The 26,467-nt window shown below is 28.4% G+C and overlaps 1 protein-coding gene across 4 annotated transcripts in view; it reads right to left on the bottom strand.

Moving 5' to 3' along the window:
* Nucleotides 1-5,198: 5,198 nt before the first annotated feature.
* LOC107441687 (very long chain fatty acid elongase 7) overlaps nt 5,199-26,467 on the bottom strand; it is a 120,456-nt gene continuing 99,187 nt past the window's right edge. For 3 of the 4 annotated variants that reach the window (XM_043048016.3, XM_043048018.3, XM_043048017.3), the window contains 7 exons: nt 21,007-21,088; nt 19,128-19,318; nt 16,858-16,941; nt 15,513-15,569; nt 12,760-12,865; nt 7,681-7,817; nt 5,323-5,769 (listed from right to left, as the gene is read on the bottom strand). In XM_043048016.3, the coding sequence (XP_042903950.2) occupies nt 5,458-5,769; nt 7,681-7,817; nt 12,760-12,865; nt 15,513-15,569; nt 16,858-16,941; nt 19,128-19,318; nt 21,007-21,049 (930 nt within the window). In that variant the 5' untranslated portion in view covers nt 21,050-21,088 and the 3' untranslated portion in view covers nt 5,323-5,457. Of the gene's footprint in view, nt 5,770-7,680; nt 7,818-12,759; nt 12,866-15,512; nt 15,570-16,857; nt 16,942-19,127; nt 19,319-21,006; nt 21,089-26,467 lie in introns of all 4 variants that reach the window. The other variant, XM_043048015.3, reaches the window with a different exon arrangement.

Here is a 26,467-nt window from a genome sequence, read left to right as displayed (position 1 = left end):
AGACTAAATCAGAAAAATAAATACATAAAACTACCTGAAATACGCACTTCAACTATGAATATTCCCATGGATTTTTTTAAGCATTCATTAGGATGCATTTTGAAAATTTAAAAAAAAAAGAGATACTTCTAACGCTGGATACATATTGTACAATTACACTTTCCTTCTTAAACTCATCATGCTATTATCATACCTTGAATTTATACTTTATTTGAATAACGAGCCATGTTGCTAATTAATTTATAATAATTGAAATACTACAACTAGAGAAAAACTATTTTCTGTTTTGCTTAAAATTTTATTTTCACGTCTTTAATTTAACAAGCTATATTAACCTTGTTATTTTAAAATATCAAAAGACTGTTTTCCCTATATGTTTAGTTATTTATCTTGTTATTTCAGATAAATTGAGAGAAATGATAAAAGTATTTAAAAAAAACTTTACAAGGCATAAGTAATATTCTATTGTTTTTAAAAACGGGATATACCACAATGACCATAAGAGTCTGTCGAAGAAGTACATAAATTGGGGGGGAAGAGGGGTTGTTCCAAATTACTATTTAATCGAGGATAAAACAAAAATGCAATCAAAATTTGAAGTTGTATTATTTGATTGTTGTGAAAAGTGGGTGTAAAAAAACATCAAAATTTGTTTTATTGCTGGGATATACAAATTTTGTATCTACAAAATAATAAATTTTATAAATCTAGAGTGTACAAATTTTTCACGATTTTCTGTACTGAGGAAAACTAAATGCATTTTTAAGAATAGAATTGTAGTTTTAGTGCAAAAATATATGTATAAAAATAGACAAAACAGTAATTGTTGGAAAGAATTAGTGCGAATATGTTAACGAAAATGTGCTTGCTTTTTAAACAAAAAGCTGTTGCCCTCAGTTGATTCTAATGAGCATGAAAATATGTGTTTTATATGAATGAATAAAACTATTGTAGTGAAAAACAAAATAAAAAATGCGATTATCTGAACTGAAAAATTTTAGTTTCCCTCAACACCAAAAACGGAACAGCAAAATTTTTTACAATGTATGTTTGTGTTTTTTTTTCCCTCTCCTAAACATTTATCTCAATTGTGTTTATTTACGATTAAGATGATTATGTGTGAAAGTATAGATAAACTGTGGTATTTTATGATTTTTGTCTGACTTGTCAAGATTTTCGTTTGTCATTATATTATAATAGCCATTCAATTAATAATATAATTCCGTAAGAATAAACATGTGGTTTCAAAATGTTTGTTTACACAAGAGTTTTCTTTTTATTTGGATAAAAAACAAAAAGAATACATACTCATCATATATCATGTAATAACAGAGAGAAAAAACAATCTACATTTTAAATAAATCTGAAATATAAAGGACACTTTTCTTTGTATAAATAACTGACAAAAATATTTATAAAAATAAAATCATTTAAAGAAACTTTAACATTCAATATTTAGTTAAGGCAACTGTTTCAGGTTTACAAATACAGGTACAAATTTAGATAGAATCCTTAACTAAGGCTTTTAATTATAAAATAAATTTTGATTACAAACGTCGTAAATACCCATTGGAAAAAACATATTTTAGTACGAAACTGCTATTTTTTTTTAATTTTTGCAGACAAGAACATGAAATAATAAAAATATATGCACACCCGAAATCAAAAAATAAAAATAATAATAATAATGTAAAAATGCACATAGGAATGCAGAATACACAATACAAACATGTAAATAGATTAAAAAAATAGTTTTTTTAATTAAAAAGATGAAGGGGAAAAAAGGAAATTAGATGCAGTATAAAACGCTACACCCCTTTTGTACGAACTAAATAAAAGTATGATGTAAATAATTAAGTATATTCAAAGCCAAGGATAATGTACTTCATGCATTCACGTAGATAGCGTTTTAAGTTTTTTTTAAAGTTGATAAAATGCTCAAGAAGAAACTGATTAATCTTATTTAAAAGCAATTCTAAGCTTTATTTTATCCTCAATACATTTTATGAATGCGTTACAAATTTTTGACAGTTTACTTTATTCATTAAAAAAAGAATGGGGTACAAAAGAAAGCAGCAATATTTTCTAAACACCTACATAGCTTGTTTTGAAACTTAAAACTGTCAAATTTATATTCAAACTTATATTCACTGAAAAAGATGATTTTTTTAAGTATGAAAAATTAATCGATTTTATATTCAAAAGGATGAGTTTCTCTGTATAGATTCCTATGCATAGTCAGTCAATTTTATATTCAAAAGGATGAGTTCCTTTCAGTATAAATTCCTATGAATAGTTAGTCAATTTTATATCCAACAGGGTGAGTTTCTTTAAATATAAATTCCTGTGAATAGTTAGTCAATTTTATATTTAAAAGTATGAGTTTCGTTAAGTATAGGTTTCTATGAATTGTCTCGTCATTGAATTATGAACTATGAACTATGAACTCGTCAATGGAATGAATTATGAACTCGTCATTGATATATTTTCTGAAGTTAAACGACTATTTTTAAAAATAATACACATTTAATGATTTTATGGTAATTTTAAGACATATGATAATTAAAATAGCTATATATTAAATTTCTACATATTGATAAAACAGCTACTTATGCAACGCAGCCGACAATATATTTTGAATAGTTATTAATGAATGTTTATAATAAACTATTTGCGCAAAAAATTTCTCTTAAAAAGTGAAAAAAAAAATCACAAAATTTCATAGACATTTTCGTTCAAGAAAATGCTCTTGAAATTCTAAGTCGATAAAAAAACTATCCAATTGTTAATCCGTATCTATGCACTGTAAAAAGTTCGAGATAAAATTGAGGTAAAAAAAGTATTGGTACCCCGAGTACCAATACTTTTTACTGTAGAATCCAATATTGCAGCAAAATTGCATAGAACAAAAATCTGATATACCGTAATTTTTACAGTAATATTAATATTAACCGAATCACTATAATAAAATAAATATTACTAGAAAAAAACTACGGTATCAAATTTTATGGTAAAATGGGTTTCGCGGATGCTGCACTCAGAATGCGAACATCCGCGAACATGCACTTAAAATGAACTTAGAACTAATGATAACGTTCATCTGAAATTTTTGAATAAAATTTTTGTTCAATTTTAAATGTTAAGCTTCTTTTTTTATTACTTTTGGTTTGTTTCGTAAATGGCTGAGCTCGAAAAATCTCAAAATTGTTATCAATCTAAAACTGCGATAAGCATTAAAAAAGCATTCATTTGCGCTTATTTTTGTATTAAAAACACCATCCATTGTGCAACATTACATTTATATAAAATTTAAATTCTATTAAAAGATTTTTTTCATTGAAAAACACATTTAACAGAAAAGTAGGAAATTTTACATACAGGCAACCAAAGTATCATTCGCCAATCAGGCTGAAATTTTCTATAGTTTTATAGGTCTATAAATAGGTTTTTAGGCTGAAAAAAGCTGCTTTCATTATAAATTAAATTCCCTTTAGCTGCTTCCTATTAAGGCTATGATAAATTAAATTTCAAACTTTTCTCAAATAATAAATTATTGTTATAAATCAATTTTTAGCTTGAAACTTATTGATTTAAAACTTACTATTATTTTGATAAGTGAGAAAGAAAGAAAGAAAACATTTTTAACATAATAATACGGACACACTTTTACAATCATTTTTCTAGTTTGTATTTATAAAAAGGAAGCTAATTTTGAAAAGAAAACTTTGTGTTTCAAATGTTAAACTAATTCAGTGATGCGACAGGCCACGGAGAGCCATGGTCTACTAAGCCCGGCTGAGTTTCATCAACCTCGAGGAGCAGGAGCAGATGTTCTGGTTGATTAGTCAGTCCTTTGCTTTGTCCACAAGCATGTTTGATTTTTATCCTCTGAAGGGATGAAAAGCTGAGTTAATTTTGTTCGGTCCGAAGGATAGAAACTCGGGTTTGAGTCAGTAGTGCAAAATACACCACTTAGCTCTTGGGCCTCGCACCAAATATTATTTACAATACAAATTACAATTTCAATTAACAGAAAACAAATAATAATAATCTAGCTACTTCTTTAAAGAAATTAATTTCTTGACTCTGATTTAGTTTTCTCAAATTTGATCAAATTTTCGAATTCTTTTATTATTCAAACTTACTTTTCGAATAATTTCTCTTTCCATATTTAAAGAGAAATCGATAATTTTTTCTTCTTCATATTTTAATTAATACGCTACAGACAAAATAAGAAGGAAAGACAAATCTACTTTCAACCGGTTGAAATTCGGGATTACCAAGTGTAGTTGGTTAAAGCCTGAGAAATCTGCAATGCTTAAATTTTTTTCTGGGTAAAACTGGATTTGATCGATTCTAATCGATTAAATCCAAAGCCAATGTGTACTATGCACATTATTTTTTCTGGGTAATGGTCATTAACCGCTAAAAAAAATCACTATAGAAAATAGCTATAAATTGCTTTTAGCCTTAAAAGATGTCAAAAAATAGCAAGGTAGAGAATTTCGGATTGACTTAACTTTAAAACATTTATGTGTATATATATATATATATATATATATATATATATATATATATATATATGTATATATATATATATATATATATATATATATACACTAGAAAACACGAAGAAAGTTTATAGTTTCTTAAAAAATTTCCCGTCCATGCAAGTTGATCTGACTTCGCTACTCGCTTTATAGTCCATTTTTATACTGTTTTTTCTTTTTATTTTTTTTTATTTTATGTTTTTACATGTTATTTTTATTTATTTTTACTTTTTGTGTTATATTTTATTTGCTGTAATTTTTATTTAAAAAAATTTTGAGTGCTCCTCACACTATTGTATTAATATATTTTGCTTTGGCTTTATTGATATAATATTAGAAAGCACTCTGTTTTGCGGATATAATCGTGTGGGCTGATGAAAAGATTATATCCTTTTTTTCCGGTTTTTTTAAATAAAATTTCATCCCTTTTTTTTTTAAACTGTTTTTTTCCCCTTTTTTTTCCATGTGTCTATCATTTTTCTTTGTTTTATTCTTCATTTTGAACTATATATATATATATATATATATATATATATATATATATATATATATATATATATATATATATATATATATATATATATATATATATATATATATATATATATATATATATATATATATATATATATATATATATATATATATATATATATATATATATATATATATATATATATATATATATATATATATAGTCTCATTGTGTAGCAAATCTCAGCTGGATTGGAGAGTGATATTTGGGCCACATTTATCATAAGTTCTAACATATTCCTATTAAAAAGTCACATACAATCACATCAGAATGAAATCAATCATAGTTCATTATATTTGGTCGAAATGAAAAGGTCCCTATCGTTTGTGGCTAAATTTTCATAATGACGCAAAACAACATTCATTTCATTTTTCAGGAACTCGAGCTTTCCACTACTCTTCTTCGATCACATTTGCTTTGGCTGATTTCATCTTCGTTGATTTTATTTCTGTTGATTGCATCCTTTGATCCGCCGTTTTCCTTTGCGTGAATAATATTTCCGTTCATCTCAACTTTGCCGTTGGTGTGCAGAGGTTTTCTGTAGGTTTTTGTGTAGAAATTGTAGAAGAGGCCGAGGAAGAGGATGGCGAAAAATATATCGATGTATATTGCATGTTGAGATGTTTTGCAGCCAGTAAGAGGAATAATAACCAATACAAAAATTAAGACCACGATGAATTGCAACTGAAATGAGAAAACAATATATAAGAATGCATAGTTCTATTTTTTAAACACCGAATAGTCAACTGAAGATTTATTTATACAGAACTATTTTCTATAATTTAACAAAACCTTTAAAATAATAGAAATCAAAGTTTTGAATTATTTTTAAGTACAATTCAATGTATCATTGTTCTTTCTTTCAAACTATCATTTACTTTCAAACTATTATTTATCTTCAAAATTTCAAAAACTGCTTTGTCTAAAATTGCTTTACTTTGCCTTTGTTTTGTCTTACTAATAGTCTATGAACTGAAAGTTCTCAACCTATTAAGCTTCCATTAAGCATCTAACCTTAGCATCTACGCTGTACTGAGTGTTTAATTCAAGATTCATGAAATATAAAAATAGCATGGTACTGTTTTGTTCAAGAAAATAAAATCCCCAAGTCGTATTGAGAGAAATAAGTACCACAAAGGCAGCCCTTTACCTCAACGGTCAGTACAGGTACAGTGTAAAGTATACCGGGCAGTGTCTTCTGTACCGACAGTAATTTATTTGTCATTTTTTAATACTTAACCATTTTCCACTTTTATGCATTTGCAAGCTTCATTTTTCAATTGCTTTTTCATCCAACAGCGCTACAGCTTCTTTTGAAAGTTTGGGAGTTAAAAAATGTTATTTAATATTTATCATTTTTTATTTATTATTTTATATTATTATTTAATATTTAATATTAATACGGATTACATATTGCAAAATATAGGAATGATTAAATTTTTAGGGAAATCAAAAAATAAAAACTAGATTAATAATCTCAGTAAAGCCAAAAAAAAGCCTTGTGTGCAAAATATTGAAACTGCTCAGTGCTTACATTTAAAATAAAACAACGAAACATTGTTTTCCATACTTCTTCAAACGACCTTAAATTATTTTAATTTGTAAGAAGTGCTTCTAAAACTTAATTTAAAAAATTCTGAAAGAAAAAAATTTAAAAAAGTTAATTGAAACACACCCTGAGACAAAAAAAAAAATTGGTCAAAACTACCAGAATATGATAAAACCTATCGTGTTTACCCCTATGGGAACACCAAGAGACTCAATAGTTTTTACCGAAACACTTTAGTAATAGTTTTTAAAATATAGTTAAATAATGTGTGATAAAATATGGTAAATGTGGGGAAACTTCTTAATTTTATCGTGATGCCTTGGAGTTTGGCATAAAAATAATTAATTCGGTTAAATTCACTATTCAGTTTTATTTTTATTATTTATCACACCCCTTTTTTTGGTCAGAAGAGCGATCAAAAAGTTTTACCTCATTACATCCATTTTATTTTTTGCGTATTTCACCATATCTCGAAAACTTTTTAAGTGAATTGAAAAATTTTCACATAGAATTATAGAATTAGTTTATCCGAAGATAATTCCATGCGAAAAAAACAGCGAATATTTATTTGTTTTTATTATTTTATGTAATAATCGACGAAAATATTTTGAAGTGTAAGGCATTCAATTTTTACAGTTTTAAAGCCTGTAATTTTGCATGGTAAAATAGAAAAATTTAGCTACATCGGTTGAATAGTTCCTCGTAAATCGAAATCGAAAGATCATATAATTAAGTCTTAGTCCGATATTTAGTGCGATTTTGAAACTTAAAATACCGTCTGCACTAATTAATAGGCATATTTGAAATCACCGTCACCATCTCGAACCATTAACATTGTGTCCTAGAACGTAAAGATCTGATTGTAAGATCAAAAGTTATTCAGATTGATCCTTTTTTTTTGGTGCACTGTACAACTGAGAATATATTGTGAAACGAAAGAAAAAACTCTACCAGTTACTGCTTTTAAGATTCTTTAAAGAAAAATTAACGAATTTTATAGCATTCATTTCTTAATTATTAAGAAATAAATTAAAATAAGTAAGTACCATTTGAATTTTAGTCAAATACTGTTTCCACCAAAGATATTTTTGATATTTTGGCCCCATTGCTGCAAGTCCATAATACGTATACATTATAATGTGCACAAAAGCATTGATAACAGCCGGAATAAATTGAAATCCACCTGAAAAATTCAAGAACAAAATTAATATATTAAATTAAGATTTAAAAATGTCACATCTTATTAGTAGTGATATGAATGTCTAAAACAAACTGAGATCTAATTTTTCCAATTTAGATTTCTAAATTTTAAAATTTTATTCTTGTCGAATAGTTTTTTACCCAAGTATTCATCTATATTTATTCACACTGTAAGAAATTCCGGGTCAAAACGGCAAAGTGTAGTGACATTCAGGTTGCCGGTTTTTTTTACAGTAAAATCCATTTTTACACAAATATGTTACGGAACAAAAAAAAGTACCGTAATTTTTACATTATTACTTACCGTAAAATCATTGAATCACTCTAACTAAATAAATATTACTGTAAAAATTACGTAATATTTTAAGGTAAAAATGGATTTTACAGATGATGCACACAAAGTGGTAGTACTTTATGCCGTAATTTGATCTGGAATTTTTTAGAGTGCAATAATTTAGTCAGAAGACCATTGAGAGGTTTGGGACTTACGAGAATTTCGCAATATTTCGGGATCTTTTATTAAGCGAATCTATATTATATGAAATTATAAAATTCCTTTATCCAAACATAAATAAATGCAAAAAATAGTGTTAATAAATATATATTAATTTTATACAATAGGGTAAATAATGTTTTGAATTAAAAGGTATACAAATTCTTTCATAATTTTAAATTGCATAACTTTTAATGATTTTTCATACCTTAAGTTTGAAAAAAATCGGTCGAAGATTTTTTGAATAGAACTCGAATGTAACTCAAGAACTCTTCAACCGCTTGTTTTTAATTTTTCCAGTTATAATTCAAAATGTGAGCAAAAGAATGGTTGGTTGGTGTCGTATCCTCTATTGAATCATATTTCATGGTGTGCTTGAATAGTTTTTGTTATTTCTATGGCATTAAAAGAATACAAATCCTCTTCTGTGAGGTAGTTTAAGAGGTGAAGGCCTGCAGCGACTGCAGGGCAGTTAAAAACATGATATGGTGTCAGTTCCACATTAAGACAGTTGCCACAGTTTTGATATTTTCTAGTCTTATCTGTAGAAATTTTCATGTTTTTATGATGTTTTGTTCTTAGTCTGATGAGAGTAGTGGCTGTCTTCCTATCGATGTCAAGATTAGTTATTTGATCGTGGGCTTTGATTTTTAAAGGGGTGAAGAGTCTTGACTTTGCAAAAGCATTTGCATCTGCCAACGTGGTTGGGATTGAATTTTGATTTAGATCTCTGGCATTTTTAGCCAAGGAATCAGCTATTTCATTGAACTCTAGGTTCACATGGGCGGGAATCCACTGCAAGAAGCAATTTTTCCGGAGACGCTAAAGTTGTCAAAGTTGTTCTATGATATTCAGGACAAGGCTTGAGGTGCCTTTGCTGAGGGCCTGTAAGGCAGACCTGCAGTCACTGAAGATTGTGATACCACTAAGCTGCTCCGAAGGTTCAAGATTGATGTACGTTTCGATAGCCGTAGAAATGGCTATCAATTCTGCTGTAAAATTAGATGTGATTTTTCCAGCACCAGTTGCGAACTCTCGTTTTTGATCATCAGGTAGGAGCAGTACCACTCCCGCACCTCCGTTGGTGAAAGTGGAGTCAGAAGATCCATCAGTAAAAGCCCTGACATGATTGAGGCCAGATAGAGAGTCGATAGTTTTCATCCCAATTTCCTTGAGTTTATTCGCATGATCTTTTTTCGAGCAGGGCTCGATGAGTTCTAGACAGATTGTCGTATTCTCTGGAACAACTCCAATAGCGGGAGTTTCGTTTCTGATAAGAAAGTCTTCGGGTTTAAGGTGAATTTTTTCTCTGATGGCCCTTTCAAACAGAAGGGGAGATGACCTTTTGAGTCTAGATTTCTTATTCCAGTTTATAATAGTACGATGTGAAATGTGCCCCTCCTCAAGACTATGGGCATTATTTGTAAATTTAACAGTTAACATTTGTCTCCTTTCTTCCAGAGGGACCAAACCGCATTCCTCTTGAATTCTTAAGTTGTTTGTTGATGAGACAGCACCAGACATTGTTTTTGCAGCTTTTGCTTGTACTTTATCAAGTCTCTCTCTTGAAGTAGAGGAGGAGTGTGACCATATAGGTGTGGCATATTCCATTATTGGTCTTATAAGAGTTGTGTAAGTAGTTTCCAGTGTTTTTGGCGCAGCACCCCATTTTGTGCCACAAAGCCTCCTAAGGATGTTGAGCTTTTTTAGTGCTTTATTTGAGCACTCTAGAATGTGGTGGTGAAAACGAAGCTCTTCGTCAAGTATTATACCGAGGTACTTTGGGTTAGAAATCTTTTCTATGGGGGTGTCAAACAATGTGATATTAGGACAAAATGTGTGCCGGTGTTTTTTGTCTGTGCTGAACACGCTGAGTTTAGTCTTGTTAGGATTAATGACTAGTTTAAGGTCTCTTGACCATTTTTCCAATCCTCTTATTGATTTGCTAAGCTCAGCTTCAGATTTCTGAATGCTCTCGCTGCTGTGCCAGATGGCGATATCATCTGCGTAGCATGCTACTTTTGCTTCTTCAGAGATGTGAGGATGTAAATCATTGACGAAAATAAGGAAAAGCAAGGGGCTCAATACCAATCCCTGTGGTACACCAGCCCAGAGTCATTTCCTTTTGGATAGTACACCGTTAAATTTAACCCTAATTACTCTGCCTCTTAAAAATTCCGCAATCCAAATCAGGGCATTTCCATTTATTCCAATTTTGTGTGCTATTTGAATGAGCCTCTGCCTCCAGACACGGTCGAACGCGGAGGTCATGTCTAGAAATATGGCAGTTGTTTTTCTTGATGGCTTTTGTTGGAAAGAATCAATTATCGACTGGCAAAGATAAAAGAGCTGGTCTGTGGTTGAGTGTTGCGCTCTATAAGCTGTGTGATAAAAGTTAATTTTTTGGTTGTTGGTGAGCCAGTGTATTAGCAAAATAATATTTATATAATATAATCTTATACAAAATGTTTTAAAAGTTTATATCTTAATGGAATTTTTTTGAATAATCAAATTAAATATAAATTCAATCATTAAATATTATTAAAACAAAATAATAATTATTGAAAAATATTTTTTCATGATCTTTAGATAAACGAATTTTTGTAGTTATGCAAAAAAAACTTCCCAATTCGGTTAAACTGCGCCCTAGATGTGATAAAATACGCAAAAAATAATTAGATTAAGGGACCTAAATTTTCGACAGCTTTCTTGTAGGAATAGTTGTAAATAATTGAAACCATATTATCTAGATTGTGACGACCTTCCATATTTTAACTGTCAAAAAGCCAAATAAGTCTAAAAAAAAAATTTTTTTTCAGAAATTAAATTTTTGTGTCCGATTCCTTAAAATTAATAGTAACCACTGATTGGTTAGCGTACTAGTACTAATTAGTAATGTTTTGAACCATTAAGATTATTACTTTAGTACTTAAATATCAGATTTTTGGATCAGAAGTTATTAGTTTGTGGCTTATTTTACATTAAATATATCTGATACTATTTCGCATGTAATTATACATAAAATATATATAATACAAATATACATGTTGTTCTTAAAATATATGCAGTACTTATAATTATTTATTACTAAAATAATTTTAATAATGATATACGCAACAAATAGCAACTACTCAGAACACTAGTAGAACATTATTCATAGCTCAGTTTAATATATTTCTAATACAAAATAAAAATTCAAAAGTTTCTTATGATTTGAGCAAAAATATAATTCCTTTTCTTAAAATTTCTTTCTCCTTGTATGAAAAACTCTACCGTGATATTTTTTATATATAAAAAGAACGTTAACCAGTTTTCAGATTTTGTTCAAACTACGCCAATAATAAAGAAAGTTTTAATTCAAAAATATCAACAACAAAAAAATATCCATTCATTTTCTGTCATGAACACAAAGTTGTTTTACAATAATGTTTTTTTTTAACACAGAATTAAATTTAACGAATTTTCACACAAAATCTGCATGCATACTTTTCCAGTGCTTTAATATTTTAAATTATGTAATAAGACACAAAAACGTACTTTCTCGGAATAAACATACCTTTTTTCGATGACTTCAGATTTTTGACCCCCAAAATATTGAGGTAGTCGCAATCTGGGAAATATGGTACCCATAGTTTGATCAGGATAGCAATCCAAAAGTTTGGACCCCTTATTATTAATTTTACTTTTTGCGTATTTCGATATATCTCGAGATTTTCTAAAGCAAATTGAAAAAATTTTGTACGCAACTAGAAAATTCGTTTATTCAGAAACAAATTATTATTTTTTATTATTTTATTTAATAATAGTCGAAAAACATTTTATTGTAAGGTATACAATTTTTTTACGTCATTTTGAAGTACTTAATTTTTCATGGAAAAATACAAAATTTGGGCGAAATTAGTTGAATAGTTACTGAGAAATCGAATTTTAAAGATATAACTTTTTTAATTCGCTTAAAAGGTTCCCGAAATATGGCGAAATAAGCAAGAAATAAAATTAACATTGAGGAGTTTGAATTTTTTACGGCTCTCTTTACCAAACTATGGGGATCATATGTCCGAGATTATGATTCGACCCCTTTATTTTGGGGGTCAAAAATCCGAATCCATTCAAAAAAAGGTATGTTTATTTAGAGAAAGTACGTTTTTATGTCCGATTTCGTAACTTAAAATATTTTAGCCTGCACTAATTAATTAGAATATTCCTGATCACCCCCTCAAACCATTAATATTGAGTCCTAGAACGTGAAGATCCGATCATTAGATCAAAATTTATTCAGGGTGGTCCGTTTTTCTTTTTGGTGCACTGCACATCTAATTGGAAAACTAAGTGTTTTTACATGCACTTTACAAAGAATATGAAAGACTTAGTTTTCCCAAGTTTAAACATCAATCATTAAAATGCGGTTAATAACTATAGTAGAAACTCTTACTTGTTTCAGTTCTCAGAAATATCCAGCACAAAATTGGCAAAGATGAATGATGAATAACGTGCAAGTTTGTAATCAAATAGTTTTTCTTTCTTAGTACAAAAAATACCTATAAAAAATTCCAAAAGGAGTCATATTTAATTATTATGCATAAAATATTATTTATACGCAAGTTATTTATAGATATAAAGCACAAGTACACTGTAAACAATTCGGTACCAAATTACGGTATAAAGCAAAAGCACTTTAGGTGTATCATCTGTAAAATCCGTTTTACCTTAAAATCAATTTTTACCGTAAAATATTAAGCAGCAATTTTTACAGTAATATTTATTTCATTACAGTGATTCAGTGATTTTACAATAATTATTACTGTAAAAATTAAGTTAAATCACATTTTTGGTTTCCTAAAAAGTTCCAATAACAATGGATCTTAATGAAAATGGATCTTAATGTAAAAAGTACCGGATCCTGAATGCTTTTTCTTTTAACCGATATTTGATCTATCACTTTTTACAGTGTAATGCAGTACATATGAATATAAGATTACTACTATCTAAAGTCAAGCAAATCAAGTTATATGTATGCACTCACACATAGACCATGTGTATATATATATATATATATATATATATATATATATATATATATATATATATATATATATATATATATATATATATATATATAAAAGTTCAAAATGAAGATAAAACAAAGGAAAATTACAGGCATATGAAGAAAAAGGGGGGGAATAATAATGAAAAAAAATAACAAACAGCTAGGGGGGGGGAAAGGATGATTTTTTTTTTGTTGAAACAACCGGAAAATAAAAGATAATAACCTTTTCATCAGTCCACACGATTGTATCCGCAAAAAAGAGTGCTTTCTGATATTGTATCAATATAGCCAAAGCAAAATATATTAATACAATAGTGTAAGGAGAACTCAAAAAAATTTTTTTGCAAAAATTACAACAAATAAAATAGAACGCAATAAGTAAAAATAACACGTAAAAACAAAAATTCAAATAAAAGAAAAGGAAAAAACAGTATAAAACAAAAACTATAAAGCGAGCAGCGAAATCAGATGTACTTACATGAACGGGAAATTTTTCAAGAATGATTTAAGAAATATTTTCGTAACAAGATTGCCAGATTGCAAAATATGAAAACAAAAGCGCAAATGAGCGTAACTAGAGGAGTTTTGTTTTAATATATATATATATATATATATATATATATATATATATATATATATATATATATATATATATATATATATATATATATATATATATATATATATATATATGCTAATATGTTACCGTGTATGACCAATCACATAGCCGCTTTGGTGAATGTCCGAAATATTTGTTATATCCGATATTAATTTATTCGTTGATATTATTATTATATTGAATCGATATTTTAATATCTGCTGAGAATAGATCAGAAGAAACATCAGTGTCTGGAAAACCGGTTAAATGCATACTGGGAAGTGGCACTTGATCATCAAAAAACATTGATGTCGGGCATATCGTGCAAATGTATACCGGGCAGTAGCACTGAACTTTAAAAAAACATTGAAGAAGGGCATACCGGGCAAATATATACCGGACAGTAGTACTAAACTAGAACTAGTATATATTTTGGATATTTTCAGAAGCGACTATGTGTTTGTCAACATTCACTGGTGGAAGTCAGAAGCTACCGATTTCGATCATTCTATAAAAGAACTCCGGGGTTTTGAGGCAAAATATTTTAATGAAACAAAAAACATACATACATGTTTTATACATGACTAAAAAGCTTACATTTTCAAGTTTTTTTTAACACTTAGTAAAGTTCTATATGAGCCCCGTTAGTGGCGCGGCAGACGTCTAAACGGTATTCTACCTCTTCCCATGTCCTGGAGAACATGTGTGGGGGGACGGTTGCCACACAATTGACTATTCGTTCCCTGAGATGTTGAACATCACGAATTTTCTCTGCACTTTGTACGGTAACTAAAGACTTCGTTACTATGAGCCAAATAACACATTGAGCCTTTTGTTGCGGAGTCGCCATCATTTCAAATTTCGCGACGCCATTTCAAGGTCAACGCCCTGCAGCGCCGCCAACAGTTGATACAAACATTCCCAATTAGTATGAGTAAAACTTTTTGAGCTACTCTTTTCAGAGAAATCGACTAAATTTTGCTATCTTTTATAGTTAGTGAGATATGAATTTTTAAAACCCCGGAGTTCTTTTATAGACACCCTGTATATATAATTGTGAAGAATCTGTAGGCATAACGAAAAATATGGATTTGATATTTTTTAAAAATACATATTTCCATCCAATTAGTACTTAACCAATTAGATGCCTGCAACTCGAGAAGAAGAATACCTGATCAGGCCCAACCACGTGATTGAAATCAGATTCATTGGCTGCCTGTAAACGACATCATGTATGTGTGTCTTTACTAATTAGCTAATTAATCGACGAATGCCAAGATTTACCTAAGATGACGTCACTTGCAAACAACCAATTGCATCGACGATTAATTGCACACTAAATTTTATAAATTTACTATGATATTTACTTAAATTGATTCCGTTAAATTAACTAGGAATTTATTAAAGCAAAAAAAATTTCCGCTTTTATCTTTTCTCAAGTTTGAGTTTCATACACAATTTGAATATATTTTTTATTACAAAATATTTGTTATTGTGAATACGAAGTCAATAACAACAGTAAATTAAGCAATGAACTTACCGTATCAGCAAATTCTATATATTTTAGAATATAAATGCACCAACCAGCTCCCGTTGCCTAAAAAAGAAAAAATGGAGACTAAATATGCGATTTTGTCTATTTATCTCAATTAAACGAGTTTTTGGTTTGCCAAAACTGTTACAAATTAAAAGATAACAAGAAAATAATTATTATTGCTGTCATTTACACAAATATTATTAATATTGCTTCCACCCCATTAAATATTATTATTATAACTGCAATATTCAGAAAACTTATCATCATAGTTCCCATTTCGTTAATAATTATTAGTTTTATTGTCCCCATTTCCTGAAATATTATTATTATTGTTACTATTTCCTACTAGTATTTTGATTTTATAATTATAATCATATAATTTTTATAATAACAAATAAATAATCGTGTTATAAATTAAAAACTGTTGCAAACTTTTAACAGAATTGTATCTAATTTTTAACATATATACAAGTTCTAAAAATGTAAATGCTAATTTTTTATTACAGTTGTATATTTTGCAAAATATGCTACAAGCGCTTTCGTTCATTTATTTTCCTGGATTAAATGTCAGAAAATTGTACATGTTTTTAATTCGTGATTTACGAGTCTTTCACTCTTTCTCTTTAATCAACCTTTTTTTCGAAAGCTATCTATCGGACGAAAACAGCACAAAAATCTAAAATTTTACAATTATTTGCATTTTTTTTTTGCTTCTGGTTGATAGTAAAAATTTGTCATTGAAATTGCTTTATATAACTATTTGTCTTATATTAATCTCCTAACAATTTATTGAATAAATACTCCATATTTGTTCAATAAGTTCTTAGGAATTGTACATGATTTTAATTCATGATCTACGAGTCTTTTAGTCTTTCTCTTTAATCAACTGTTTTTTCGAAAGCTATCTATCGGACGAAAACAACACAAAAATCAAAAATTTGACAATTATTTACCTTTTTTTTTTTGCTTCTGGTTGATAGTAAAAATTTGTTATAGAGTTTGCTTTATCTAACTATTTATCTCACATTAATCCCCTAACAATTTATTGAATAAATACTCTTAACTTGACAAATTTTTCAGCAAATTTTTATTAAATTACTATGATTGTCGCAATAATTTACGTATTTTTTTAACAGTAAAAATATTTGAATGCTCTTATTTTGATTAAAAAATAATTTTTCCCTATTTATATTAGTTTTGGTGACATTTTATCAACTTCGTGCGAAAATCTGCAAATATTGTGAATTTTCCTGATTTTATAACTCTCTTTACCGTTTTGTTTAACACTTCCTTCAACTTTATCCTTGAGCTGAATAATTATAAATGAGCTTTTAAACTACATACTAACCCAGTAGGTGTAGTCATTAATTTCAACTACAGTAGGAGCACATATTTTTGAATAAGCATCTGTTGTGAGGAAAAAGTAAGCTAGCTAAAATAAGAAAAATATAATAATTTTTCATTAGTCAACATTTTCATTGTTTATTAATTTAAGAATCAAATTCATGCATAATTATATATCATTTATTATTTTCCAAATGAAATTATAATAGAAAATTCAAAGTAAAACTATTGTAGGGATATATTAAAAATTATTGATTAAAAGTTCATTAAATTAATGCTTATGTTTAAATACAAGTTTTAGTCTTAACTAGCGATTGCGGTTAATAATAGACAAACAGTTCAAATGTAGTTGGAAAATAATTGTTAACTTTTTAAAAAAATCTCCACTTCGGCGAAATTTTTCCACCAAGAGGAATTTTTTTAAAATTCTGTGAATAATTGCTAATTTTTGATTATTTTTATAAGCCCAAGAAATGTAACGTTGGGGTACATATTTAAATGTTAAAAAATTAATTTTCAGTCGTAAATTTGAAGTTTTTCTTCATATCGATATTATGCACCATTTTCATAATGAGCATGGAGGGCTAAATATGGAAAAAATGTAACATCTCACTCTTAAATAACTGTTATAAACTTACTGTTATATTCACACAATTTTTAGAATTTGTCTACACCAAATTAGCAAACTAATTTTATTTTAAGAAATACTATACACTGTTTAAAATTTCTCAAAACAAATGGTTAAATAACAATTTATGTAACTGCTATTTTACCATATTCAAGCAAAACAGTCAAATAACCATACAAAGGAGATAATCAAACTGTTAACTGTGAGAAAAAATGATTATTAGCTGCTTTCATCTAATACGGTTAAACAACCAGAATTTTATCGCTTCACCTAATAAAGTCACTTAGTTCCTTGATACATATTAGAGCCGAGAGAGCTAATCTGTCAATCTCTAGACCCACGAAACAAGGATTCGTGTCCCAGCGTTGACACCATAATATTTCCTCCATTCCCTTCAATACATGAAGAGTGCCTTGTGTCCTGCACTCTCCAATGCCCCTTACCTAAGCCTGGATCCTATGTCCAGTTAAATTTTTTTTTCTTTTTTTCCTTTTTTGTGGCTGGGTGGCGCAGTTGGCTTGTCGTCGGCCCTCTGAGCCCAAGTCTGCTTATTGGCTCTTGGCATTTCCGGCAAAATTAAAATTCCTAGTACACTTTAGCATCCAAATAAAGTCTCGGTGCTGCCATCTAGTGTGGCAGAAACTAGACGTCCAAATTAACATGACAACGGTATCTCACCCATTGTGGTGGTCCTGAAAGAGTGGATACCACTTCCGGAGAACGCACTAGGTCTGCTCATCGGGAAGACTGATTGTGCAGCTCATAGGAAATAGAAAAAAATTCTTTTTTACGATTTTGAAACCAAGTTAGTTATAGATGGTTAAAAAAAACATATAGTTTTACATTCATGTTTTTTTTACACATATTGTAAACGGTTTTAAGACCGTAAAGATCAAAAATGCCCTTAACCGTAAATTTTACTGTTAATTGGATGGACAGACTGATGCTGGGTATTTTACCACAATTTTGGAATGAAAATTCTAACAGTGTAAATTAATGATTCTTACTTCATATTGAATTGTAGAAATATATTCACTGACTCTAAAGTGTATCATATCTTAAAGTAATTCTGATTAACAAGAATGATGGCAGCAACTTTACACCAAGGAGTGAAAAGAACATTCTTGGTGCTTCACTACATCACTACTTGGTGTTGTGGGACACTTAATAGAGCGTCACTTTGGTGTAAAGTAGTTGCAACCATTTTTGGTGTAAAGTTGCACTAAAACTTTTTACAGTATAGAATGTGTCCGATTAAACCTAGTTTCCAAAATGTGAGAACTGCGAACATTTTTTAAATTTCAAAGTTTTACTAAGTTTGTGTTTTTTTTAATTGCTGAAAAAATCAAAAATTATAATTTGATAACTAGGGTAAATAGAACATGCTCCAAGAAATGGAATTAAAAACAATATTCAAAACTACTGATTATTTATTTTTAATTAACGAATAGAGAAGATTCCATTGCAAAAATTATTAAAATTTAATGCAACTTTTCACCAACTTCAAGGTATCTTTTACGCTTGGTTACATCTGTTTGATAAAACATAAGAAAACTCTATATTTTTAACGAATGGTGTCAAGGGGGATATTAATTTCTTAGAATTTGATAGTATTTCTATAATTGGAAGATGAAAAAAAAACTTACCAGCAATATGCAAGCTGCATAAGCAATAACTATACAAAAATTGTACACAATCATAACATTACGTAACATGAATGGTTTCCTGTTTTCCATGAAAGCAGGACCAATTTTTTTAATGAAAAGTACATATATGGCACTTAAAAGAAATGGCATGTAATAGCTGTCTACTAGAACCCATGATCGTATAGTTGGATCTGCAAAAAATGATTAATTTAAAAATTTAATTAACGAATTATAATTTTTTATTAAAGTAATTTAACATTTTTTAATCATACTGAAATCATTCTTAGATTTATTCACAAATTGTATCAAAAACAGTTTAACTATTTAAAAATCTGAAAAATTAAGTATAATAAGAGGTGCTGATACCTTTCAAGACGCTGAATCACCGTATTAAACTAACAAATCATCAATTGATTGTAACGTTTTAACAGAACAAAACTAGATGATAATTATCTCTTGACAATAGCAACTGTGATAATTTGCACATTCTTAGATAGACTCAATTTATATCATTTAAAAACTCATTGAGTAATTCTTCACACATTGTAAGAATTTCCTTAAAACTAATTTTTATATTAAATTATATAACTTTTGAAAAGACCTATGGTGAGACAAGGCTTAAAATTATTCTAATACTTTTTTTATTTTTTTAAATAATTGAATAAATAATAGTGTTTTTCAATAACTGTAAATGTTTGTACAACTGATATATAATGATAGATTTAGTTTATACAATTTAAAATTGCATTGAATAATTTTACACATAGTAGGATCTTAATTGTTTCATAAACTATATCTCTAAAACTAATATTTATATTAAAATATATAATTTTTAGAAACACCTAAGGGAAGACAAGGCTTTAAAATATTCTAATATGTTTTATATTTTTAATAATTGAATAAATAATGGTGCTTTCCAAGTACTGTAAATGTTAGTAAAACTGATTTCAAAATAATGTTTTGATTCTATTAACAATGGCATGTGTGACCTACTTCTCTTTTGTTTTTGCTGTTATCAATTTTATGTTACGCTGCAGTTTTAAAATCAGTTTTTTCATTTTTATTTTTATTCATTTTCTTTTTATTCAAAATTATTATGATTTTTTTAAAATGTTATGGCGAAATTTTATCGGAACAAATTTAGATATGAGTTAAACCCAACTTCACTTAGGCTAATTAAAAATATATCAGATGAGATAAGATTTTAGCCAACTGCTAAATAAGCTTGATTTATTTCAAGCCGTTGGCAATGTAACGAAAGTTAAAACAATTAGCCGGGTTAAATAGAAGCTTATTTAGAAAAGTTTAAAAAAAGTTTCAAATATTCTTCTACTTAATTTTTTTTACTAACAAGTATTACACTGTTAGACATTTCTGAGGAAAATGATTAAATAATAATTATTTTATGGAAAGAGAATTTCGGGTGAAAAATAATTGTTTTCTTATTTAAATAACCTTTTTACATTACCCTAATAATTATTCATAATATTTTCGTATTATCATAATAATTATTTTCATTATTCAATATAAATTCTGTTACACATTTTAACCAAAATAGTACGAAAATGTGTAATTTATTAATAAGGATTTTTTTAAATTCAAATTTAAGCTGGTATAGAAGACAAGGCTCAATACAATGAGTCTATTCAAATTCAGGCTGATATAGTAATTTTCTGCTAATATTTATATTTGCCTGAATCCATATAGGCTAGTTGCAATAACTAATATAAAGCTGATATTTTTACAATCAGTCAGGCCCATTGAAAAATGACTGGGACATTTGCATACCGAAGAATTATCCAATTTACCTTCGGTATAGATAAATATATATAAAATATACACATATAAACTAAACATATATAATGTTTAAAATATTTACCTCCCGATTCTAGCTGTTCTTTCATATATTTTAATATTGTCATTTTGATGAATACTGTTTAACAGGAAGACTTCTTTTAAAGCTAAAAGGAAAGGAAACAGAAGTTTTAAAACAAGCAGTTAAATTTTTTTAAAAAATACGTATGATAAATTTGAATTAAATTAGTTAAGGGGAGTCGGTAGGGCACACACCAATAGTGCTAAAACTGACCTTTTTTGATGTACCATTTCTCAGCATTTTAACAAGATTTTGATTGTTTTTTCTTCATAGAATATTTGCATATACATGTTTACACTGTGATAACTGCTAATACATATCTTGGCAGAATTTGTTTTTAAAAATTACAGTCTGAGAACTTTTAGTTTCCGTTTATAAAGCTTCATCGAAAAATCCTTCATAACTGAAAAATATTCCTGCTAATGCTTAAACATTGTCACAGTACATAACTGAAATAGTCTCAAATGTCCTCAAAAAATTTCAAAGGCAAATCATAAGTAGTTTCTTAGGAAAGGTACATCAAAAAGGGTCAGTGTTAGCATTATTGATATATGTCCTGCCGATTCCCCTTAAATTCGAAAAATATGAACTACAACTCCCTCCATTGGTCTATAACATTCTATTAGAGAGTTGAAGTTAGGTATTAAAAAATATTAAAATATGTTTATAAAGAGCTTAGCTCATTTAAACATTTTTATAGAACCAGTAAGTGTTAAAGTACACTCCGTTCTTTTTTTTATTTCCTTTAATGATCTTGATAAGTAAAGCAAGAAAACGAACCAAGAAACCTTCTGCATGTTTAATTTTTCTTTGACATTAAAACTATTGATATTAACAGATACTTGTTTCTATAACATCAAAACCTTCTTCCCTTTGTTTTATTTGTATAAAAATATTTCCTTAAAATAGATTCGAAATCCGTTTTAAAAAAAGCCTTTTAAGAAGTAAAATGAAACTTCAGAATGATAATTGACTTGAAATAAAAAAAATGAAATCTTAAAGGGATATTCTCTTTCTTATTCAAAGCACTAAAATTATTTAGTATTTTTTTTCGTTTTATAAACCTTCCAAGTCCTTAACACCAACTGGTTTCACAAAGTACTTAAACAAAATTATTATCTGCAGCAATTTTTGTAACCGCCCAGATACAGACTGTCACAGTGACGTCAAAAATGGTCACAACAGTCACAGTCAAAGGTGTGACAGTTTTAAATTGTTCCCTATGATGTCATAATGTTTTTTTGATGTTGCTTTTTTTAGATATCACATAAAAGTTTCCTTGACTAATTATTGTGACTTTTGTCAGTTGGTAGTCAGACCTATACTTTTCTAGAACTAAAGTCACTGAAAATCTTCGTCGCCATTTAGTTGCAACTTTGATCTCTTGAAAGTTTCCTCCATTTGAGAAAAATTCCACCACTGGTCTTTCTAAAGTTACAAGAATATATTTTGAGACTTGTTTCACTCAAGTTAAACCAGTCACGAAAGAGTCTTGTAAGCAGTTTTTTGAGATAGTTTGAAATTAAATATGTAAATCATAAAAAAATCATAAAAAAATCACGAAAGCTCACAACAAATACAATCAAGAGTGATCTTTTCTAAATGGCTCCAAAAGCCTCTCAATATGATTTTGAAAAATAAAATGATTTCCGTAAGCATGTTTGTAATAAAAAACTTTTTCATACAATATTTCTCTATTCTTCAACTCTCACAGTGTCAGAAAAAAGATTTTAAAAGTAAATATGCCCTTTGTCTAAATTGCCGAACAATATTGAAATAAATCTATTTTAATACTATATTTTTAAAGAATGAATTTGGATATCTTTTCTCTTAGTTTTTAAAATAGATGTATACACTTACATTTCCTTCAAAATTCGTGCTAAAAATTTCAAATTTTACGCGACTGTATAGCCACAAACAGTTTTGATAAAATTTATTTAATACAAAACTTTTATTGCACAGGTTGAAAAATAAAGTTTTTGAGCAAACAATTCAATAAACTAAACATGCTTGAATATTTTAATTTTGAATAAAATGCTTTATTCTATTTTGCTTACATTTGGACTAACATTGATTATATTTGCAAGGTTTGTTTAGGCTTCTGAAATAACCCACAATTTAACAACTTATAAAAATGAACAACTTATAAATTTTTACAACTTACAAAAATGTAAATGGAGAGATTGTTGATAGGTGAAAATCATTCAAAAGAATAAACATCTAATTAACACTAGTTGGCAAAAGCAAACGATTTTAAATCAAATGCGAACTACGGCTGTCGCCATTTTTTAATCGTCGGTTTAAATTCAGATAGTCCATACTTTGATGCTATCACTTAAAATTGAACCTTAGTCGTCCGTAAAAGATATGTTTCAAGATTAAAACTCATTAAATTGTGTTGAATCCGTCAAAAACGATTTTATTTGCTTTTTGTAAGAACAAAGCGTTACAAAAGCTTTGTTCTATTTTTATTAAAAGAATTTAATTAAATGTTATTTATGTGCCTCTGATTTTTGATGATAAGTTACTTATTTTTAATAATTTGGTGAGGTAAAAAACGAACAACTGATACCCTAAGTCACATCTTAAATGGTAGCCCATTCTGATATAGTTCGTCGAAATATCTAAACGAAGAACTCATATGATAATTGTAGCAACGAATATTAAAATAAGTTAGTGTTTTAATATTCATGATTAAAGAAAATTTATACGTTTTGAGTCCACTTTAATTGTTCACTTTCGATTTTTTTGAGTGTATTTAACTTTTTTGTTTTAAAGTTCTTTCGTTTTCAAATACTTATCTGGTATTTATTTTAGATTGCCAAGTCAATGTTAGATCATTTTGTCACATTTTTCATTTTTTTAGTTTTCTCTTCGTTTTTATAATAATGCACCCCAATTAACAATGTTTTTTATTATTTTTATTTTTTAAGTTAAACTGATTCTGTAAAGTAATTAATGTTTTTGATCATTTTCTTAAAATTTCAGGCTTTTTTTTACTAAATAAATAAATTTTTGAACAGTTAAGCAATTAAAATATTAGAAGTTTAATTCAAAATCTTTATCTCAGTGGCAACACCTTGTGATGAAGGTATGATATATTCACGTCTCATCAGAGTCACTGAAGGACGAAGCCGTGACATACGTCTCTTCTAGTGACAAAGATGTAACACGTTTACAGCTCAACTGAGTCGCCGTTGTGACGAAGATGTAACATATTCACGTGTGAACAGAACAGAGTAACGATGTGACGAAATCATGACATATAAGTTCCAATAGGGTTACACTGTGACTATGAGACGTTAATATGCCACATTCTCGTCCCATTGTGATGTCACTGCAACATTTTTATGTCTTGTTGTGGTCTTCTGTTAACGTCTGGGTGACGTCCCCAAAGAAGGGCATAGTAACCTTCAAAAAAACCCACATTGACGTCGCAGAGGTCACATGTGACTTCACAAATGAGTCAGCGTGACTGTCGCATTTTTCTTGTAATATGGTAACGGTACTATCTGGATGATATTTTTCATATCTGTTTCTATAGTAAAGCGTTATTTTCAAACCTCTGTTTCACAACTCAAAACGAAAATAACAATGTGATCGCAGAACCAAAAACTTTTTTTTTAGTTTTTTGTCATTTTGAAATTTTTTTTTTAACGATTAACAACTTTGTGGAGAAAATAAATGTAAACAAAAGACTAATTGCATTTTGTCTAAGCATTTTATGATTTTTACAGACTTCTTAATTTAGTTGTGAGCAATTACATTAGTATATTGATTTCAACCAATGGAAGCGTGAATAGAAGAGGAAGAGTTAAGTTCTCTTCTGTTTCTTCGTTTATGAGGTTTCCCAAGGTCTAAATCTGTTATTTTGCAACAGATACCTTTATTCAAAATTAAAGGAAGAAAAGTAGTCTCATTATCTAGACTAATATAAATCTAAAATCTTATTGTTTCAGTCTAGAAAAAAAATTGAATTCAATTAATACTACTTAATAGAAGGCTTCATTTCATATGCTCAGTCATTAAATATTCATATTTTAAGCAATTATTACGGCTGTTATTTTATGAATATATTTTACACAATAAGTCTTCTTTTGAATTTTCCAAGTGCCTAATTATTTTATTTTACACTAAATTATTTTTTGGTAGGTTTCTATTGTATCTACAAATCGATCTTGATATAACGAATGAATAAGATAAATAAGAGTGGTGATAGCAAATAAAAAATTCGTCAAAACAGTAAATTGGCATACACCAAATCAGTAAATAAATTTAAAAAATAGCAATATGACCCTATAAATTATGAGGAAATATTATTTTTAATTATACGATAGGGATGCCACCATTTTTTAAGATTGTGTGGGCATACAGCGAATGACCTACATGACGAACTAAAACAAAAGGGGGAAACTAAATTCAATTATTACTATAAAGATTTTAACTAGGTTAATATTTTATCCATATTCAATATCACCGTGATTATTAGATTATATTAAAAAAGAGATAGTTCAGAAGTTTAATACTCCTTCAAACTTATCATTTGTTTTGTAAAAATTTGCCTTTAGCAGAAAGCAGCTCTTTCTAAGTCTGATGAATTAGTCTGCATGTTGAAAGAGAGAGAAAGCTCTTGCCTTGCTTTTAGTGTCAATTCGGTAAATTTCTCTGGGATTACTACTGAATCCCAGAATCTGATAAAGTTCAGGTTAGAGCCTTCTTTGACATATTCTTTGTTTGCAGCATGCTCTACTTATAGATGGATCATTTAATCCAGGAATATTTTTGAATACACAGTCGTCATCAATTAAGATGACCATCGTTCTGGACTCAGAAACTCGTACAACTTTCATAAAGTTTAATGCTGGTTGACAAATCTTGGATCCACGATGAGAGCTTAGAATTAAAAAAGATAAAATAGCATGAGAAGAAACCATGAAGACAAATTTATCTGATAGCTGCTTAAAAAGTATGCTTAATTTAAAATTATATTAATATTATTAATATTAATTGCGTAATTAATATTAATACTTAATTTACAATTTTTTGCGTATCAACGATTACGAAGAAAATTGTAAGTTATATAGTTGTTCGTATCAACCATATCTTTTCACTAGGTTCTACACGGAGGAAAAAAATTCAAAAGAAATTACTTCAATGTATGGTAATGACATTGCCGTAAAAAAATCATTCTGGTAATGAAACCGAAATATACGTTATTTAAACTATTCATTAGGTAATTTTTCCGTTCAAATGGTTTACTGGAAGTTCTGGTTTTCAAAATTACAGTTCTTATTTCCACTCATTTAGCAAAAAATACAAAACTTAAAAGTAAATTTAACCGAATAAATGTTTTTTATGCCATGCTCGAATGTTTCATGATAAAGTTACTTTGTTACTTAAGCTTATTCTCTTACCAAATTTAATTATATATTATAAAACCGTAATTCATTGTTAGTTATACCAA

This window comes from Parasteatoda tepidariorum, chromosome 1 (genome assembly GCF_982258835.1).
Source record: "Parasteatoda tepidariorum strain Cologne lab strain chromosome 1, Ptep-v5.0, whole genome shotgun sequence".
In the NCBI taxonomy this organism is placed as follows: Eukaryota; Metazoa; Arthropoda; class Arachnida; order Araneae; family Theridiidae; genus Parasteatoda; species Parasteatoda tepidariorum.
The sequence above is the reverse complement of the archived record's forward strand: the minus strand, read 5'-3'. Positions and strand labels throughout refer to the sequence as shown.